Source organism: Nycticebus coucang, chromosome 19 (genome assembly GCF_027406575.1).
Source record: "Nycticebus coucang isolate mNycCou1 chromosome 19, mNycCou1.pri, whole genome shotgun sequence".
In the NCBI taxonomy this organism is placed as follows: domain Eukaryota; kingdom Metazoa; phylum Chordata; class Mammalia; order Primates; family Lorisidae; genus Nycticebus; species Nycticebus coucang.
The window spans coordinates 4,816,231-4,832,521 of record NC_069798.1 but is presented as its reverse complement, the minus strand read 5'-3'; the positions used below and the strand labels follow the sequence as shown (position 1 = coordinate 4,832,521).

At 38.9% G+C, this 16,291-nt stretch overlaps 1 protein-coding gene across 5 annotated transcripts in view; it reads left to right on the top strand.

Annotated features, from left to right (window-relative positions):
* The window catches only part of PTPRM (protein tyrosine phosphatase receptor type M), an 810,424-nt gene that overhangs the window by 469,801 nt on the left and 324,332 nt on the right, over positions 1 to 16,291 (top strand). For all 5 annotated transcript variants that reach the window (XM_053571260.1, XM_053571259.1, XM_053571258.1 and 2 more), the window contains exons 10-11: positions 8,410 to 8,611; positions 11,974 to 12,076. In XM_053571260.1, the coding sequence (XP_053427235.1) occupies positions 8,410 to 8,611; positions 11,974 to 12,076 (305 nt within the window). The remainder of the gene's footprint in view (positions 1 to 8,409; positions 8,612 to 11,973; positions 12,077 to 16,291) is intronic.

Sequence of the window (16,291 nt, the reverse complement as noted above, 5' to 3'; positions counted from 1 at the left end):
TTAGGAGGCAACCACAGAATCTTATTCTTGCTCAGCCATGAAATACTTTACTACTGAATTAATAGAAGAACACAGGACACTGATTATCCAATTAGCAATGTCAATAAAAATTGTCTTGGGGTAATAATAGAATCATGTTTTTTGGTTTCTTGGTATTAGGAAAACAGCCTTTAGACTTCTGTGACATAGTTTTGTCTACTGAGGCATATCAGATGGTTGAACGATAGATAGCAGAGAATTTGATGAACTGTGGAAGAAACAGTAACAGCAGTACCAGGGTGACACTCCTCATCACGTCTGTGTGAGCGTCATTTCACTGTGCCTGTTGCCATAGAAACAAGCAGGTGTGTTTTTTTTTTTTTTAAGCTAGCATTTATTTGAATGCAAATTCAACAAAATTATATGTTGTAAGGTTTCTAGAAATCACGGCAGAGCCTCGTATGGAAGCTCTGCTTAAATACCTTTCAGAACTACTGACAAAAGCTGGTGCAGATTAGCTGTCAGACAGTAATCACAGTAACCCCCTCACCTGATCCAAGTAGCCTCACTTTTGGGTTTCCTTGTAACTTTTGAAAATTGTTATTAAAATGTAAAAAAAAAAAACAAAACAATTAACTGAAAGCTAAATGAAGAAAAATAAAAGGAAAAAGTTGATTTTTGTTACTTTTATTGATGCTGTGCCTTGCCGGCTTCACCATAAAATAATTGAGTGCTGTGTAAACTCACGGCTCAGCTTTTCTAGAGCTCAGTGTTATAAACAAATCAATCTAGTTCATATATTTTCCTCAGTGGAGAATCTTCTAGTTAATATTTTTGGCCCCGTGACTATTTCTAGATCTCAGTTTTGGAGATTCTTATATAAAAGTAGAAGGATTTTTTTTTTAAGAAAGAGCCTTTATTTTTTATTTTTTTTGTGTGTGTGTGATTTTTGGCCAGGGCTGGGTGTGAACCCACCACCTCTGGCATATGGGACCAGCACCCTACTCCTTAAGCCACAGGCGCCACCCAGAAGGATTTTTTTTTAATGGAAAAGATGTAAGTTCACCTTTCCTAAAATTAAGCCATATATTGGTATCTGCACGATAGAAAAGTGAGATTCTTTCTTTTTAATTCCACAGGCCATATATCTTTGTGTGATAAGTAACTTTAACATGAAAACAATGGAAATAATAATTCAAAGGAAGAACCCATTAATTTCTCTGATTCAGCAGCTAAGAATCCCCAGTTGAACACTGATCTAAATGCTAGTACAATAGGGACTTGTGAATGTGTCATAAATCAGGGTTTTAAAAATCAGATACGTGTTAAGTAGAGCTGCTTGGTTCATTTTTCTAGAACCAAAGAGGAAATGTCAAGTGTGTGAAGCAGGCTGAAGCTATTAAATATCAGTTTTCTGGCCACTGAATCTTTCTCTTCTCTTCTTCTTCTTTTCTAGATGTAGAAGTAGGCACTTGGGGAGGGAGGGCCAATTCCCACTTCGTAGGAAGTTTTAGGTAGAATCTCAGGCGGGAGCTCTTCTTTAGCTGAGTTACACCTGGTGCTGTGAGATGCCCAGCCTGTGCAAGAGTTTACAGTATACACAGCTTCCTCCCTGAGCTGAAGATTGATGTTGAACCAGACGTGATCCCCTCTCCGGAGGATTACAGCCCTTTAGAAGAGACATCATATTAAGGAAATCAAATACTTAGTCCAAAAGAAGCAGGAACAGGAACAGTGTATTCTCTCGTGGAGCCACGGTTGACTATAGGTAGAAACTGAAAGGTGAGATGAATTACCATGGTTGACAGAAAGTTTGTCAATAAATGACAAACTTGGCTCGGTGCCTGTAGCTCAGCGGCTAGGGTGCCAGCCACATACACTGGAGCTGGTGGGTTTGAATCCAGCCTGGGCCGGCCAAACAAGGACAACTACAACCAGAAAAAATAACTAGGTGTTGTGATGGGCACCTGTCATCCCAGCTACTCGGGAGGCTGAGGCAAGAGAATCTCTTCAGCCCAAGAGTTTGAGGTTGCTATGAGCTGTGACATCATGGCACTCTACCCAGCATGACATAATGAGACTCTGTCTCAAAAATATATAAATAACTTTAGGGAAGTAGGGAAGGTAGCACCCTTGAATAGCTTTTGAAGAAAGAATGAACTAACAGATTGAATGTTGCTGATATTAGAAATCAACATACTCTGGTTTAGATTATTCTCAAGTACTCTCTTTGCTTAATATGAAAGATATACAAAGGCGTTACTGATTGAAACAGCTGACAGCATTGTTTTTTCCAGGAATTGTGGCAATTCCCAGATTACAGACTTCTTCCACCTTTACTCTCTGCCCTTCCTTTCTGCACTCTCCTCCGACCTTCACCCTCAGCCCTCCCCAAGGGCACCTTAACTTTTTGTTCTCCCCTCCCCGTCTTTGTTCTGGCTCAAACATTCTCATACCACAGCTCCCACTTCTGCCGTTTAATTTTATCCAGGTTATCTTCCTGAAACCTAGGTCTGATAATTACACCTTTACTCAGTAGCTGTCAGAATCCTTCATTTTTTTTTTTGTCAAGTTATAAACATAGTACTGCTCTCTGAAAGAATATTTTAAGTACAGAAGTATTTACAATAAAATATCTTTGCTTTATAATTTTGTTTGTCAAAGGTAACTACTATTAACAACTAGATACATGTCCTTCCAAAATTTTACAAGGTACAAACTATAGTGCAGGTTCATTTATGAATATAAAATGGATGTAATTTAATAAATGTTTGCAAACCCAGAATTTGATTACAAAAATAATACGCCATATGGTACCACTACCTAACATCATACAAAAGTAAATACCACATAGATTGTGGCCCAAACACAAGTTAAACTTGCAAGAACACTGTAGGAAAAAATACAGGAGGATGATTTTGTATTACTTTTTTCTAAGCTTGATATAAGACACAATAGTCATTAAGAAAAGATTGACAGGTTTGGTAATACACATAGAAAGTTTTAAACTTCAGAATGATGAAAAATACTGTGAAACAAGTCTAAACAAAAATAGAAGACTGAGATAAATTAATTCCCACGGTTATAGTAGCTAGTGGGCTGGCATCTATAATACCCAATGTTTTAATACAGATTAATAAGAAAAAGACACAACATCATTAGAAAACAAACATGAACAAAGCATAACTCAGAAAACAGTCAAGCTGGTGTGGAAGCATACGGAAAGGTAGCAACCCACCCTTACTAACGACCACAAAATGAAATAAAACAAGTGCTACAAAAAGTTTACATCTCTGTAATATCAAGCATTAATTGGTGATGTGCAGAAAGACCTCCATTGTGGACTGTTGGCGGGAATACACGTTTTGCAACCTCTTTTGTAGGGAAATGGGACATCAATCAAAATTTAACATTGCCCATCAAAACTATTTCTTTTCTTTCTTTTTTTTTTTTTCAAATCTATTTCTTGAAGTTTGTCAGTCAGGAATACTTGCAGATGCGCAGGGATGGGAACATGTCTGAGTGTTTTCATTGCGCCTCACCAACTTTATGTATCTGTCAATTGCCCAGTAAGTAAATACCCTAAATGACCGTGAAAGTAACACATCAACAGACTTTCTAAAACATTTACTATACATTAGGTATGGGAAGAAAACAAAAGTGGAAAAGGTAATGACCCTTGCCTACTATACATAGCTGTTCTGACAGACACTAACTATAGAAAAAATAAGTACCAGAATCAGGCACTCAATTTAATGTGTGGTCAGAGTGGGTCACAAGTGCAGTTTTATTTGTGCACATAGTAAAGGAGAATGGTCTGGATTTGTGAGCTGGTGGGGGTGTTGATGAATCTATAGTTGATTCCAAGATCCTGAGCCTGGATCACCACTGGCTGAGATACTGAGCCTGGATCACCACTGGCTGAGATACTGAGCCTGGATCACCACCCAGGACAGGTGATAGTGGTGCAGTGAATTTGGCTTTCAATATTCAAGTTATTTTGGGATCTAGTCCCAATTTATATCTGTTACTTCATCATCCCTTATTTAGTGAGGATGCTCATGTTCTTCTTTCCTCCTATGCTCCCCTCTCCATTCTCCTTCTGTAGCACTGCTGCTTATTTTTCAGCATTTTATTCAAGTCACTGTACTTTTCCTTGAAAGGTCATAGGTCTTCTCCTGAAATCAGATTTAATTACTTGTCCCTTTATGTTTACAGAGAAATTGCTTAGGCCTCAATAAAAATACTGTGTTTTATGCTGAGTAGAATCGCCATCCACTCACACACCCTAGATGATTTTAATTCCCCTCCTGGTCAAAGATTGCACGTTATTCCATCTTGGTTCTCCGTGAATCTCTCAGTTTAGAATCTGAGCCTTTGACTAGAGAAGCAGAAGATAATTTTAGGACATTTCAAGCACTTAGCTACAAATCAGGAGTCATCCAATAGAAACAACTGTTCATTCCATCTTACCTAAATATAAAACCACACGTGTTTGGGGGAACCTCAATTTGCTTTTGGCCCACAAAATTTTATGTGCATCCTATAAAATAACCTCCATCCAACTCTGGAACATTAGCATTTTTTACAGAACTTCATTAAAATCCCTGGACCCTCGGCCAGTGACAGAGTGCATGTGTATAGGCTTTCCCCAACTTGCCTTTTGGGAGTTTCCTGCTGTACTTAAGTTCTTCTTAAGTATTTAAGAAACATGTATTGAATGAAACATACCTGCCGAACATAAACGCCAAAGAGAAATGTGCACTGGAGTTTGGACAGGGAGGTACATTTGGGTGCCCTTTGTAGCTGCTGCTCAGCTTGGAAGATGATCACGGAGTGTCTGCTCTGTGGCAGGCGGTGGAATTCGTTAGGCTGCCCCATTACTGTGGAGCTTTTTCATTCCTAGTGTTCACACTCCAGGGCTCTGTGGATGGATTTAGGGGTGTGGTGGTCCAAAAATTTTATGTATACATATATGTATAGCATGCTTGTTTGTTAGGTGTGGAGAAGAGTCCTAATTTTTAGAGTGTATGATTTTGCGCATAATGAACATTTTTAGGGGTAGGGGAGAGAGGATCGCTAACTTTTACCAAATTATCTTAAGAGCTATGTCTGGAAGGCAGGGAAGAACCTTCAGTGCAGCTTGTCCTGCAACTACACAGCTCTCAGTCTATTGGTAAAAATAACTGGGAGAGCCCAATGGGAAAACAGGAGCAGGCCTGTCAGGACGGCACTCACTGCTTACCATGCCCACGGGGCTCAGCCCGCACTCTCCACAGTGCCAGCGTGAGCATGCACACCTGTTCTCTCCAGGAGTCATTTTAGGAAAATGCCTACTGGGTGCCAAATATTTTCTGATCGCAGTAGGATTGGAGGAAGAGTGAGACATCCATCGCTCCTCAGAAAGGTGCTATAGTTCCGTGAGAGGTTCTAATTCCTCCAGCATATTTGAATCATGATTTAAGACGGAACAAGTGGTTTTTATGGTGCTCCTGATACATTGCCGAGTGAACTGTGTGAACAGTCACCGTGGTAGGCCTGGCTGGTCTAGGGATGGTCCACCAGACTTGGGCAGGCTTTACAGGGGAGCAAAGGGTGGGCACTTTCTTCCGCTCAGTCTTACCTCGTACGTCCTCCCCTCTCTCCCTCCCTCCCTCCTTCCTTCCCTGCTTCCCTTTTTGTTTGGATTCTGAGACAGCTCTTTCTTTCTCTCCCTCCCTCTCTCTTTCTCCCCTTTCTCCCCTCATTTCTCTCTCTCTTGCTGGCTTCTCCTCCTCTACCCTGTATCCCCTGTCCGTGTCCATGAGGCCGTGGCACTGGGCTTTCTTCTCTTTTCTCTCTAAATTCCTTTCCCCAGTCATCTCGTTTATTCCCAAACCATAGCATCATTTCAGTGCCGTCACCCCAGTCTCCATTTCCCGCACAGTCCCTTCTCACACCACAGCTTTGTGTCCCGCCCGTGTGTCCACTTGGCTGCCGTCGGTATCGAGCAGGCTCTGTCCACATCCGGGTGGAAGTTTCTTCCAGGCTTTCTATCTCCTTTGCTCCAGCCCCAAACATAGAATCTGTCCTTCATTCCTCCCTTTTGCCACGTATCTTACCCATCACTAAATTCTGTCCATTTTGTCTCTGAAATATGCCAGTTTTTTCATTTCCTGCTGTCTCCATCCCACCTTCGTCGGGCACCACGTTCTCCCGCTGTGGGTAGCCCTGGCCCCAGGCCTTTGCAGTGGCTCCTGTCGGCCTCCCGCCTACCTTTATGGCCCCTCCAATAACATCAGCCTTCCGCCTTCAGCCAAGATGAACTTTTTTAAGGTGATTCAGATTATTTTATTTTCGCACTTAAAAATGTCCCAGGGCCCCCTGAAGTAGGAACCCAAACTTCTTATCTTGGTGTAGGGACCTCTGCCTGCCATAACCCTGGCCACGTCTCTGGCCCCTCAGGGACCACGCAGACCCCACTCCCTCCTGCCGCAGAACCTCAGTTCACGCTGTTCTTCCTCAAACCCTTCCTCCACAGAGGTCAAGTCTCCCTGGCTTAAGTACCATCTCTTCCCTGGGTCCTTCCCCAGCCACTCTAGAAGGCTGTGTATGAGCTTCTCTCCTCCTATGATACTCTTCACCTTGGAACCCCGTTGGTTTCTTCCATGGAACTTAAGTGTTTTTAAATTATTAATGTGCATATCATCGGTCTTCCCACCTCAGCACACTCAGTCCAGAGTCTTTTTTTGTGTGTTAAACAATAGCCTTTTTAAAAAAAATGTCAGATTAATATGAGGGTACAAACGTTTAGGTTATATTATTTCCATTTATAAGGGAAAAGCTCAAGGTATAGTTTAGCCCTTCACCTTGTGCACTTTAGGTGAGATCCCACCCAGTCCAGATTTTTCACTACCTCAAGTCAGGGCCTGTGTCTGCCTGACTACAGTGCACACCAAAGTGTGAGTGTCTGATCAATATTTGAATTGAATAAGCGCCTCTGAATAGGCAGAGAAATGGGGCAGAGATACTTCTGTGACACAGGTGAAAGTGCATCAGCAAAAGTGGTGTCAGAAGAGCCCCAGGGACGTTTATGGTGCAGTAAATCCTCGACCAGAGCAGCTGGTGACGTGATGCTGTAATGTGACATGTGCAGAAATAAAGTTTGGGGAAGAAGTTGAAAGCAGGTCTGACACGTGAAACTAAGGAGTCTGGGCTTTGTCCCAAGTGTATTTATGTCCCATTGAACATTTTAGTCGGGCAATAAAATAAGCCCAAAGGCTGAGCTCACCCCTGCGGTAATTGTGGCGGGGAGGTGCGAGCTCAGCTCATCATCTTCATACCGTTTCATGACTGCTGGGTTGCTCCCCCCTCCAGGCTGTGCCCCCTTCAGGGCAGGTGCAGTGCCTGCATCTCCACATGAGACGCCAGATCGGAACAGGGCGTGACGCCTAAGAGACGCCTGATGCAACAGTAGGATGGTGGGTCTGGGCCTATCTCTTCCTGACTTCCTCAGGGCGTGAGAGATGCCAGTGAGAGGGTTAATACCACACACTCTGCCTGACTCTGACAGCGCCGTGTGCTGCATTGATTAACATATACAGAAACATTTTCTTGCCAAGGCTGAGTTGATTCAATCTAAATATTCTTTCAGAGAGGTCTTCTTAATTGTAATGACATGGTATAAATATAAGAAGAAAGACTGTCAGTTATCACTTCGTATAATAACAGTGTTAGTGTTCATGCACATAAATTACAAGTAAGTTTACCTATTTAAAAGCAAGAAAAGTGCTCAGTTTTGCAATTTAAAACTTTTGAATATGCCACATTTTAAAATTATGTCATTACAACCAGTTGAGGTTAGTAATCACCTCTAAAGTGCATGTTCTTAAATAGTTGATGAACTCACAGGAAAATAAAAAAAATCATTTCAGAGGACGAAATTTAAAGGCACCTATGTTATATTTATTTTCAAACATTTCAGACTCATTCAGCATGTATCCTTGCTCCCAGTAAACACTTTACCTGTTCACCATTAAATCGGATTGTGGCCACTCAATCAAAGATGAGGCCTTATCCTTATCACTGTCTTATCTATTTGAGCTAGTTGTATATTTTGTTATTTTTTTTCCCTAAATCTACTGTAATGCGCTTTTACAAAACGACATTTTGAAAGCAAACAACTTCAGGTTATTAGTTTAAGCCTGAACTCATCCTTTATGTTCTAATGTATTGGCGTCACGTTCTCCTGTCTATAAAAGTGATGAATAACTCCTAGCAGTTTGGCTGAGTTCCTATACCCCTTCCCCGGATTCAGGGTTTGCAGAGTCTGAGCAGGAGGGCTTTTTATAAAGTGTCTCACAGTGCACACATCAGAAGGGTTTACTGGATAAAGATGCACTCTGAGTCCACCTGCTCCAGATAGTTTACCTTGTTCTTATTTTTTTGCAGATCACCTACAAAGCAGTCAGTTCCTTTGACCCAGAAATAGATCTATCCAATCAAAGTGGAAGAGTTTCAAAACTGGGAAATGAAACCCATTTTCTGTTTTTTGGACTGTATCCTGGGACCACATACTCCTTTACCATCCGAGCGAGCACAGCTAAAGGTTTTGGGCCTCCAGCAACAAACCAGTTCACCACCAGAATATCAGGTACTGTGCATTCATGAGTTGTATCTTTTATCAGAAGTAACATTTTTGTACTTTTTAATTCCCACTGTTAAGTAGGCAAAGCTCACCATACATTTCAGCCAAATGAATACCTCTGGATGCCTAAACTCAGACTCATGGAATTTAATGAAATGCTGCAGTTTTTATTGGGGGGAAGCCTAAATCCTCATTTGTTAGGAAGTAGCCACATTGTAGCAGTTTGCCTTGGGAGGGCTTGGACATAAGGCAGAAGGTTCTGTTAAGGCATCTCATTCCCCTGGCAATCCCAAGTTACCAGAACAGCAGTGATGGAAAAGTCTCTTTAATGAGCCATGAACAATTGGGAGCTCAGCAGAAAGGCAGAATCCTATGGAGTTGGCTTCCAGAAGGATTAGTCTTCCTTGGGATCTTTACCATTAGTAGTTTCCCATCCTGAAGAGAGAGGTAACATCCAGGATGGGACCAGGCACCGGGGGCCTCCAGCTCTTTGCTCTCAGAAACTCAATTATGCCATCCAACAAAAGATATAATTTCATAAATATTTCTAGGCATGTTCAACTGTGCAGAAAATGTCCTTGTACTTCAGACTAGAGGAAATTAAGTTGCCATCTGGTATGGGATATGTAACAGCAATAAACAAAATTCCATGAACATTTTCTTTTTCCATTTTCCCCCCTGTGGGTATGAATGGGGAAGTGTTTGAGTTTTAGCTTTAACTATTTTGGTTGGGGGCAGATGAGATGGAGCTGGGAGAGAGAGGTAAGCCTTTGTCTCAGATAGGACTGGACTAATAATATTTAGCCTGGCTTTTATACCCTGTCCCAAAGATGCGCTAGGTCTTATTTTCAGGGGATATCTTATCTTTCCTGTAAGTAGGTCTTATTTTCGGAGGATGTCTTATTTTCAGGGAAACAGGGTAGCTTTTGTTGCTCATTCCTAGTTTCATAAGAGTTTTAGCTTGGAGATAAAGGCAGGGAATATTCACAACTAAAGTGAATTATAAGGATTTTGCTAGACTTGAGGGTCAAGGTTTGGAATTTTGTTTTTAAGTAATCACATAGTAACTTAAAGGATAATTTTTCATTACATGACATTTTAAAAATGTCTCAGAGTACAGATTTGACTTGAGATTTAATATATAATTGCTATTATAGGAATAATGTGGAGAACTAGAAAAGAGGAAGAAGCTCTTGAGAGTTTAGAAAAATTAGAGATTAGAGAATTCACCTAGGTTGCAAAAAAATACCACTGGACATAGAATCTGAAAATCTGGGTCTAGTTATGACTTTTCCATGTACTTTCTCTAATTTTGATCAAGTACATTTATCCCTGCATATAAATTAAGATGATATTATCTAGCTCATCTATTTATCATAGGGATTTAAAGAGGAAATATATGCCAATATATATATCTCCAAGTACTTAAAATTTGCCTCTCTGGAAACCATATTTCAGAGATTATTACCTTAAGGTATTCTTTTTAGGAAAAAAATTCACATTTTCCCCTATTATTAAATAATAATTTCAATCCATGTGTTTTTGACCACTTTTAGCAAACAAGTTCATCTAATTCTGTCCAAAAGCAAAGGAACTTGACACTTCAGTTAGCCTCTGCAGGCTCATCATGAATAACTACTTAAATTTTATAGTTTTTTTAAAGTTACATTTGTTATTTTGTTGTTGTTGTTGTTGTTGCAGTTTTTGGCCAGGGCTGGGTTTGAACCCTCCACCTCCGGTATATAAGGCCAGCGCTCTGCTCCTTGAGCCGCAGGCGCCGCCCCTGAAAGTTACATTTGTTGGCCCTATTTTCTGTTTTTATGGACCTAAGATAGGAGACTATTCTCATGCACAAAATCTAATTCCATGTTATGTATTGGAGTTAATTTTTAATAGAATGGAAATTTTAATACTGAGAAGATTCACCAAAATGGAACTGAGAAATGACCCACATCTGTTTCATACAAGCTTTTTCTTTTTTTTTTTTAAGGCCCAAATATTGGTTCTAGTGTTTTACTTTTTTGTTTTATTTATTTATATATATATATATATGCTTTTTTTATATGTATATGCTTTTTCATATGTAAAATGATTTTAAAAACTATTTTCAAGAAGCAATCTCTAGCTTTCTCCTTGGGAACCTGTGGGTACTAGGAGGATGAGGTACCCTTTTACATCACGGCTCTATATAATGATGTGTCCATGGTGGGGCCATAATTATTGAAGAGCTGGATTGTTATCACAATAAGACTTTCCAGTCTATAGAGAAAGAATGCCAGAAAATGGCCTTGGAAATCGGATTCATATCAGGAGTTGAACTAACATTTGTAGAGTTAGTTTTCCTGCCGCTCTCTCTCTATTATATCTTTGAATTTCTATATTAACCTCAGGGGATACTTTCCCCAATTTTAAGTGGCTTAGAAACTGAAGTTCTAGAGATAATTACTATGCCCAAGTTCTTATGCTGATTAAAACAAAAGACAACAGAAAGTCAAACTTGGGCCTTTCCAATTCCTGTGTATCTATCACAGTCCAGCTTTCCTGAGAGTTCAGAAGATGTTGCTGACTAATTACAGCAAGTCTCTGGCTCTGCCTGTCCTCTTTAAGTCCCTTCTCTGAATCTTTAGTACATGAAAAGCTTCAACTTAGATGGAAGCACTATAAAGTCTAGTTTATGATCCCAGTGATTATTTCTGAACTATGACTTTAACATAAACATTTTATTGATGATCTTATATATGCAGAAGAGTACACAAATTGTAAGCGTATAATGCAATCAATTTTTGCAAGCTGGCTACGCCCATTTATCCAGAATCCAAATGGAAGAATTGAGTGTCACATCATAAGCCTCCCTCCTAACTTCAATGCAAGGTCCAGCTGTCAGTAAGTGCTAGTTTTAGCCGCCATCCCCCTTACTCAGGGTAGGAAATACACATATGGCTTATTCTTTTTTTATATATATATACTTTTTTATCATTAAATCATAGCTGTGTACATTAGTGCAATCCAGGTGTACAATGTGCTGGTTTCATATACAATCTGAAATATTCTCATCAAACTGTTCAATGTAGCCTTCATGGCATTTTCTTAGTTATTGTATGTAGACATTTGTATTCTGCCTTTAGTAAGTTTCGCCTGTACCCATTCTAAGATGCACCGTGGGTGTGGCCCCATCCATTACCCTTCCTCCACCGTAACCTCTGCCCTCCCTTCCCCTTCCTTGGCACTTTCCTCATAGTCTTGTGCTATAGTTGGGTTGCAATTTAAGAGCACTATGTTCTCAATGTTCTTTGTAAAAGAAGGTGAAAAAGAAACCAAGAAGATGAACCAGAAATAACGATTTTCCTACTGTACCCTTTTTTCCCCAGCACCCTCTATGCCAGCATATGAACTTGAGACACCTTTGAACCAAACTGACAATACAGTGACAGTCATGCTGAAACCAGCACAGAGCAGAGGTGCACCTGTCAGGTATGAAGGAAAGGGGTGGGCTGACTCTGGAGAGAAGAAAACTAAAACCAAGTTGATGAATTTCTCCAGCGTGTTTTCTAGGGATTTGCTGCAAACCTCAGTCAGCATGTAAATCGATATCTTTATTAGCTCTAATTAAAAGAAATGACTGAGGAAAATGGAAGGGCTTTGATGTAAGGTGATCAAGTGTTGTTTAAAGGGTTTTCTTCTGATGCAAGTGGGTTGGTCTTTTTGAAGATAAGGAACAAAGCCCCAGTATGTTGATGAGGTGGCTTTACTTCTGAAACGTAATTGCTGGCTGCAATTTAGTTACCCAAGGGCAGAGGACATTTTTTGTCCTGAACTCTATTCTGTATTTTATTAATTTTAATTATTATGGGTACATAAGAGTTGTATTTCTTTAGAGGATGCATGTGATGCTTTGATACAGGTACACAATGTAGATTAATCAAATCAGGGAGTCGGGTGTCCATCACCTCACCACTCCACTTGATGCTCCCCCTCCCTGCTACCCTTCCCTGCCTCATTCTGCGTGAAATCAATTATTTTTATTATTTAGTTCCCACATGTGAGTGAAAACATGAAAGATTTGTCTTTCTATAATAGGCTTATTTCACTTACCATAATGTTCTCCAGTTCCATGTATATTGTTGCGAAGGGCAGGATTTTATTCTTTTTGTGGCTATATATGACAATATTCCTTTGTGCACCACACTTTCTTTATCCATTCATCCCTTGATGACGCTTCGGTTGATCCTGTATCTTGGCAGTTGTGAATAGTGCTATGGTAAACATGGGAGTGCAGGTATCTTTTTGACATACTAAATTCCCCTTTTTTGGATATATACCCAATGGTGGGGTTAGTAATTCTGATTTTCGTTTTTTGAGGCACCTCCATACTGTTTTCCATAGTAGTTGCACTAACTTACCTTCCTACCATGAGTGTAGGAAAGTCACCATTTCTCCACATTCTTGCCAGCATTTGTTATTGCCTATCTTTTGATGAAAACCCTTTTACCTGGGGTGACATGATATCTTATTATGGTTTTGCTTTGCATTTCTCTGATGACTAATAATGTTGAACGTTTTTACATATACCTGTTGGCCATTTCTATGACTTCTTTGAAGAAATGTCTATTTAGATCCTTTGCCTGTTTTTTAATCCAATTATTTGATTTCTTTCTATTGAGTTGTTAGAGATCTTTATATATTCCAGTTATCCTTGTCAGATAGGTAGTTTGCAAATATTTTCTCCCCTTCTGTGGGTTTTTTTTTTCACTTTGTTAAGTGGTTCCTTTGCTGTGCAGAAGCTTTTTAGCTTGACTTGATCCATTTCTCTACTTTTGCTTTGGTTGGCTGTGTTTTGGGGATGTTACTTAAAAAGTCCTTGCCCAGACTAATGTCCCGAAGCATTTCCATAATGTTTTCTTTCAGTAGTTTCATAGTTTCTGGTCTTAGATTTAAGACTTTAATCCATTTTTATTTGATGTTTATATGTGGTGAGAGATAAGGATCTAGTTTCATTCTTCTGCATGTGGGTATCTGATTTTCCTAGCACCATTAATTAAAGAGACTATCCTTTCCCCACTGTATGTTCTTGGCAACTTGGTCACAGATAAGTTCACTGTTGATGTGTGGACTTATTTCTGGGTTCTTGATTATTATCTGTGGGTCTATGTGTCTGTTTTTATGCCCGTATCATGCTATTTTGGCTACTACAGCTCTATAGTACAATTTGAAGTCAACAATGTGATTCTTCCAGTTTTGTTCTTTTTGCCTAGGATGGTTTTGGCTATTCTGGGTTTTTTATGATTCCATATAAATTTTAGGAACTTTTTTTTTCTTTCTTTGAAGAATGTCATTGGTATTTGGATGGGGATTACATTGAATGTGTAGATTGCCTTGGGTAGTGTGGACATGTTAACAATATTGATTCTTCCAATCCATAGCATGGACTATAATCAATGTTTTCTTATTTTCATTATAGAGATCTTTCATCTTTTTGTTAAGTTTATTCCTAGGTATTTTATTTTAATTCTGGATATTGTAAACCTTCTTTGTTTCTTTTTCAGATTATTTGCTGTTGACTTGTGGAAATGGTAATGATTTTTGTATACTGATTTTGTATTCAGTAACTTTATTTAATTTATCAGTTCGACTAGTGTTTTTCTGACATCTTTAGGTTTCTGTAGGCATAACATCATATCATCTGCGAACAAGGATAATTTGACTTCTTCCTTTCCCATTTGGATACCTTTTATTTCTTTTTCTTATCTGATTGCTCTAGCTAAAATTTCCAGTAGTATGATGAATTAACAGTGGTGAAAGTGGGTACCCTTTTCTTGTTTCAGATGTTAGAATTGTGTTTTTCAACCTTTTCTTTTCTCACAGCACACTTGAACCTATAGTTAAACTTCCACAGCACACTGAAATTACATTAATCTAGAAAAAGAGAATATATGTACTGTGCTTTGAACCTCTTTTGAAAATAGTTTAATTAATGATCTTTAAAAATTTTCATGGCACACCTAAGATCCTCTCATGGCCCAGCAGTGTGCACAGAATACCAGTTGTAAATCACTGTAGTAGAGGAAAGGCTCTCAGTTTTTCTCCATTCGGTATTATTCTCAGTATGGGTCTATCATATATGGCTTTTATCATGCTAAGGTAAATTCATTCTATACTCAATGTTTTGAGAGTTTTTATCATGAAACGATGTTAAATTTTCAAGTGAGGTTAAATGTTCAAATGCTTTTTCAGCATCCATTGAAATCACCGTACGGTTTTTACCCTTCATTCTATTGACATGAGGTATCTCATTGATTGGTTTTCTTATGTGGAATCTTCCTTCCATTCCTGGAATGATCCCCCACTTGATCATGATGAATAATCTTCTTAATGTGTAGTTGAATTTGATTTGCCAGTATTTTGTTAAAGAGTTTTTACATCCATCTTCATCAGAAATATTAGTGTATAGTTTTCTTTTTTTTTTGTTGTGTCTTTGCCTGGTTTTGGTATCAGGGTGATATAGGCCTCATAGAATAAGTTTAGGAATATTCCTTCCTCCTTGATTTTTTTTTTTTTTTTTGGAATAGTTTAAGTAGGATTGGTATTAGTTCTCCTTTGAATGTTTGGTAGAATTCAGCAGTGAAGCAAGCAGGTCCTGGGGGTTTTGTCTATGGGGGAATTTTTATTATCACTTTTATCTCATTACTAGTTATTGGTTTATTCAGGTTTGGGATTTCTTCCTGGTTCAACCTGGGTAGGTTGTGTGTGTCTAGGAATGTATCCAGTTTATTGGCAAGTAGCTGCTAATAGAAGCCTCTAATGATTGTCTGCAGTATTGGTTGTGATGACTCCTTTTTCGTCTTTGATTTTATTTATTCAGGTCTTCTATCCTTTTTTCTTGTCTGAACAGGGTATGTCAATATTATTTATTTTTTCAAAAAAACTTTTTGTTTCATTGATTTTTTTGTTCCTATTTCATTTATGTCTGCTCTGATATTTATTATTCTTTTTACTAATTTGAGGTTTAATTTGATCTAATTTTTCTAGTTCTTTGTGATACAAAGAAACCATTTTTTTTATGAAGGCACCTATTGCTGGTAAACTTTCCTCTTACTGTTTTTGTTGTGTTCCATCAGTTTGATAGGTTGTATTTTTATTTCCATTTGTTTTGATTACTTTTCAAATTTCCTTCTTAATTTCTTCACTGAACTACTGTTTACTCAGGAATGTATTATTTGATTTTCATGTGTTTGTGTATTTTCCAATGTTCCTCTTGCTACTGATTTTTCTAGTGTTATGGTCAGATCAGATACTTACTGTGATTTCAGTTTTTAAAAAGTTTTTACATCTTAGTTTGTGACCTATTATATGGTGTATCCTTGAGAACAATCCATGAGCTGAAGAGAAGAATGTATATTCTACAGCTTTTGGGTGGATTGTTCATTGGGTCTGTAGTGCAGGTTCAGTCCAGTGTTTCTTTGATTTTCTGTCTGGACGATCCGTCTAGTGCTAAAAGTGGAGTGTTGAGTCGCCTAGACATTATTGAATTGGGGTCTATCTCTTTAGCTCTGATGGTATTTGCTTTATATATCTGGGTGCTCCAATGTTGGGTGCATACCTGTTTAGAATGGTTGTATCCTCTTACTGAATTGACTCATTTATCGTTACTTTACGACCTTCTTTCTCTCATTTTACTATTTTTGTCTC